Genomic DNA, 5,391 nt, shown 5'->3' with positions numbered 1-5,391 from the left:
GCAAGATTAAACAAATACGTTTTAAGCCGTGATTTAAAAGATTGAATAGAGTCAGACGCCCAGATGCCAATCAGAAGGTTGTTCCACAACTCTGGTGCGGCCAGAGCAAACGCTCGATCACCTCTAGACTTCAGCCGAGATCTAGGCTGCACCAACAGTAACTGTGAGGATGATCTTAAAGCCCTAGCAGGAACATATGAGCTTAGGAGTTCCTTAAGATAGCTCGGTGCTATGTTGTTAGTGATTTTAAAAGTAAACAGCAGAATTTTAAATTGAATACGGTATTTCACAGGCAACCAGTGCAAATCAGCTAGGACGGGAGTAATGTGGGCAAACTTCTTAGTTTTGGTTAGAATGCGTGCAGCAGCATTTTGGACTGTCTGTAATCTATGAAGGAGGGCAGAGTGGAGACCAAAATAGAGTGAATTGCAGTAATCCAGCCTCGAAGTTACAAAGGCATGGATGAGTTTTTCCAGGTCTTTATGCGGGATATACTGCCTGGCCTTAGAAATAAGGCGGAGTTGGTAAAAACTGGATCTAACAACAGCAGACACTTATCAAGTTTAAATGAGCTGTCAAGTAACACGCCCAGATTCCTAACAGTGTCGGAAAAGGAGCTAGTGAGAAAACCAAAAGCATCACGAAGTTTGGCACGAAGGACGTCACTGCCAAAGACCACAATTTCAGTTTTCTTATCATTAAGGATAAGAGTATTTGCCAGGAGCCATTGCCTGACCTCACACATGCACTCTCGAAAACAATTCAAGGACAAAGCTAGGTCATCATTTAACTCAAAGTAGATCTGAATGTCATCAGCATAATAATGAAAAGCGATGTGATATTTCTCAAAGATAGCGCTTAAAGGAAGCATGTACAATGAGAACAGAGTAGGGCCTAACACAGATCCCTGAGGGACACCACAGCAGACAGGTACAGCGAAGGAAGAGGAAGTGGCCAAGTGAACCGAGGAGAGCCGATTGGACAAGTATGATTTAAACCAATCCAAGGCAACACCCTTGATGTCTACAGTGTGCTCAAGTCTCGCCAATAGTATGTTATGATCAACCATATCGAATGCCGACGATAAATCCAATAGCACTAGGACCGAGGAGCGCCCATTATCAGCCATTAGTAGAAGGTCATTGAGAACTCGGAGCAGCGCTGACTCAGTGCTATGATGTGGTTTGAAGGCCGATTGGAATTTATCATTAATGCTATTCTCATCCAGGTAGGCCTGGAGTTGAAGCAACACTATCTTCTCAAGAATTTTGGCCAAGAACGGAAGCTTGGAAATCGGCCTATAGTTCGCATAATCATTATAATCGAGGTTCCTTTTTTTAAGAACAGGCTGAATTATAGCATGTTTAAAGGCTGATGGTACGCAACCAGAGAGCAAAGAAGACTTCAAAAGGGACAATATACTAGGTCCAATTGCACTAAAACAGTCCTTAACTATACGAGATGGAAGAACATCATATACGAGGTTAGTATTGTTCAGTTGTTCAACCAGACGCTTAAGAGTAGGGAGTGAAACGGGTTCAAACTGATAGAAGGAAGAGGAACAGTCAGGGGTAAACGCAGGGCCTGTCATTAAAGGAAGAGCAGATTTAAGAGATGAGACTTTATCTAAAAAATAATTTAAAAATTGTTCGCAAAGAACCGTGGAGCACGGCAGCAGCATAGTGGGGCAGGGGTTGACCACAGAGTTAAACATTTTAAATAAAATTCGAGGATTGTTACCATTGGTAGAGATAATTTTTGAAAGGAAAGCTGCTTTAGCCATTTTGGCAGCAGTTTGAAACTTCAAGCGGCTAATACGTAGGGTGTCGTAAGATGCCTGGAGTTTATCTTTCCTCCACCTCCTCTCATCACGCCGACACACGTCGTAGAGCGCGAACAGAGTCGCTTAACCAACATTGTGAATAAGTTCTGGGGCGCTTCATTTTAACAGGTGCAACAATGTCGAGGATGGAGGAACATGTAGTTAACAGGGTATTGGCAAAATTCTCAACCGTATGAGGGGTAAGACAATCTGACGTAATAAATGCAGAATACACAAAAGAAGCAGAGAAATTCACCACAGTATCAGCATTAACACCTTTACACTCTGCATGTGTGGGTGGTTGTGGTGGAGCGGGAAGAGGGAGGCAGCTGGAGATGGGGAGAGAAGGAAGGGAGGGGCAACTGACCCCTCCCTGGGGCCAGCTCCCCCGCTGACCCCAGTAGGCACCCCCATACTCTGCAACCCGCCAGGGAAAGGGGGCCCAGGCCCATCCAGACCGGGGCCCAGAACAGCAATGCCGCCCGGCCCCACAGAGCCCGGGACAGCCCACCCAACCCCACCACAGAGAAAACTGCACCCACCCCCCCATCCACTCATCTTCCAGACTACATGAGACAATAGACGCCCAGGTTTCCCTTGTTAATTCCTAATTGTCCATTCCTCTAAGAAAGGATTTGTTGCTCGAACAGTAAACTGTACTCTGTTGGACTCTGGCAGTATTATTTGCCCAGAGAATTTACCCATGGGATGTTGGTGGCTTTTATGTTCCTCCCTCTGCTAACCTCGCAGCTGCATGTGACATTATCCACTCTCCTCCCTCCCCCCACTGGGTAGGTCATATCATAAACTGATTCATCTCATCTCCTGCTATCTGCATGTTGTGAGGAGGCAGCCTATGACCACTAGCAGTATTAGGCAGTGGTTGGAGGAGGCCTTAGCAGAACTTAAGGGCTGTTTTGAGATGACACACTGGGAGACACTCTGAGCCTCACGGTGAGGACATCAATGGGCTCACTAAGTGTATCACCGACTACATAACCTTCTGCACTGACTCCATTGTTCCAGCTCAGACTGTTCATTGTTACCCAAATAGCAATCCCTTGTCATGATCTGAATGAGTGGCTGGAAACTTCCTCAGTCCCCTTGGTATCCACCCCTGGGCAGGGCCATCAGCAGTACCCCCCCCCCCCCCCCCACACACACACACACACACAGGCAAGGTACTCTTTGTGTGTATGTAGACGTCATATGTTAATGAACCTATGCATATTCATGTAACCTCAATAAAAGGACAGTGGTACGGGAGAACGGACGAGAGCAACTGGGGTCAAGCGAAGGGACGGCGCTCTGTCCGGTTCTCTCCCGTGCACGAGTAACATGAAGAACTTTGCCTACTTGTGTCTTGCTTTGCAGTGTAATTATATTGTCTTCAACGTTCCAGCGGATGGGTTCAAGCTACAAACCTATCAGGCACTGTATAAATAAAATTGAATTGAATTGAATAATGAACTAATAATGAACCAAGCTGCCACTATGGGTGTACAGGGAAGGAAGTGCTTGCAACAGGCCCAAGACGTCAAACTCAAAGAGCAGCACTGAGAGGACACTTTAGTGCTGCTCTTAAGCCTGTTAAATCCAAATGAAAAAAATATCTACTGGTTTGGGCATGTTTGCATATTTCTGTTTCATTCTGTGTGATTTCTGGTATTACACAGGGAAAGACACTGTAAGCAAATAAATTGTATGGCAGCCATGGACAGCCATTGCTACATCTCCATGAGTGAATGAGAAAAACATCCCTCCACTCATGCATTCATCCATCCATCAATACTTTCAGTCTGCCCTTCCTTTGGCCTTGTGTTGAGATTGATGTTTCTTTTATGCAACTGTTTATTTTTTTGGTTTCAAAGAGCTATTTAGTTTGCAAAGCATGTCCCTTGGTAATGACACCAGACTGCTGTGGGACTAAAGTGAAAAGCTTAAATGAAGCAGAGGTGAAGTCACAGTTCAGTCCGTGTGTCGTTCAGTGTCCCATGTTACACATGACTACAGAGACTTTTGATACTACACATACACTAAACTGTAGTGCAGAGGTAAGTTTGAGATCTTTGTCACAAATGATCCTTCAGTGATATAATGTGTTGCTTGTGTGGTTATTTTGGCTAATTCATGCCACAGTTCAAAGCAGGTGAAAGGATCACTAACATAGTATGAATACTTCTAAATGTACAGTATCCTGTGGATAGTGTTGGCTTGCTGTGAACCATGGAGATCATAAGAAACTCCACACAGTTTTCATATTTTACTCTTGGTGCCTATGTTGATACACAGATGTTTAAATATTTATATTTCATGATTATTTTGTCTCTGTATGTGTTTACAGTAGGTTCCAATGTCCTGCTGATTGTGGTTATCTGTGTGAACAGAAGCTTACATGAACCTATGTACATGTTTCTGTGCAGCCTGTTTGTGAATGAGCTGTATGGTAGTACAGGGCTGTTTCCATTCCTCCTGCTTCAGATCCTCTCTGATGTTCACACTGTTTCTGCTCCTCTCTGCTTCCTGCAGGTTTTCTCTATTTACTTATATGGAAGTGTAGAGTTTAGTAACTTAGCTGCCATGTCTTATGACAGATACATGTCCATCTGTTATCCTCTTCAATATCACACACTAATGATGTCTAATAAAGTTGCCCTTCTGATAGCTGTGACCTGGATACCCCCTTTACTTGCTGTTTGTGTCACAACATGTCTGAGTGCTTCATTGCAGCTCTGTGGAAATGTCATTAACAAAGTGTACTGTAACAATCACTCCATTATCAAGCTGGGATGTCATGACGCCACAGTTAATAATCTCTATGAGCTCACTGCTGCCTCTGTCACAGTGTGTGTCCCAGTATCTGTAATCCTGTACACCTACACAAGGATCCTGAAAATCTGTTTTTCTGGATCCAAACAGACCCGACAGAAAGCCGTCAGCACCTGCACGCCTCACCTCGCTTCTCTGCTCAACTTTTCTTTTGGGGTTTCCTTTGAAATACTACAGAGCAGGTTTGATATGAGCCACGTTCCAAACATGTTACGGATATTTTTATCAGTGTACTTTCTTACATGTCAGCCCCTCTTCAATCCTGTCATGTATGGCTTGAACATGTCCAAAATACGGACCATATGTAAAAATATGCTCTTAGGTTATGTTGGGAAGAGCAGGATATTAATCAAAATTGTTCAGATTGAGAAATAAGAGATAAACTACACTGATATGAAGAATGAGCGGTTCTACATATGATATATTGTTTATGCTTTGGAAATTTACCATTCGACAGCTGATGCAGACATGTCTAACAGTCATTGAAATCAGTCAAATAAAAATAATGGAGATGTAAAAAAATGAGGAAGTGTCTTCATTCCCAGACAGATTATTGAAAACTGTTTGAATAATGAAAGAAAAGATAATTGTTTCTGTGTTATTGCTGCTTGATGTGAACATTAACATTACGATACTTTAAACTTGGACCACAGAAACGTCACTACACTCACCTGTTCTCAGCTGCATTTGAATAAAGCACCAAATCTGCACTGTTTTACTTTTGAGCTTAAATTTCAAAA

The 5,391-nt window shown here is 43.3% G+C and overlaps 1 protein-coding gene across 1 annotated transcript; it reads left to right on the top strand.

Moving 5' to 3' along the window:
* The first annotated feature begins 4,048 nt into the window (after positions 1-4,048).
* On the top strand, positions 4,049-5,026 carry LOC146560448 (olfactory receptor 10A3-like). Its single transcript, XM_085244411.1, has one exon. The coding sequence runs from the start codon at positions 4,049-4,051 to the stop codon at positions 5,024-5,026; it is 978 nt and encodes a 325-aa protein (XP_085100537.1).
* Positions 5,027-5,391: the final 365 nt, after the last annotated feature.

The sequence above is a fragment of the Mchenga conophoros genome, linkage group LG14 (genome assembly GCF_057382185.1).
Source record: "Mchenga conophoros isolate Kocher_MC1m ecotype Shallow Benthic linkage group LG14, M_conophoros_male_GT1.1, whole genome shotgun sequence".
Lineage (NCBI taxonomy): Eukaryota > Metazoa > Chordata > Actinopteri > Cichliformes > Cichlidae > Mchenga > Mchenga conophoros.
The sequence above is the reverse complement of the archived record's forward strand: the minus strand, read 5'-3'. Positions and strand labels throughout refer to the sequence as shown.

What these genes read in the sequence shown, in the direction of transcription:
- LOC146560448 (XM_085244411.1), top strand. Translation starts at nt 4,049, where the DNA reads ATGGAGATCATAAGAAACTCCACACAGTTTTCATATTTTACTCTTGGT.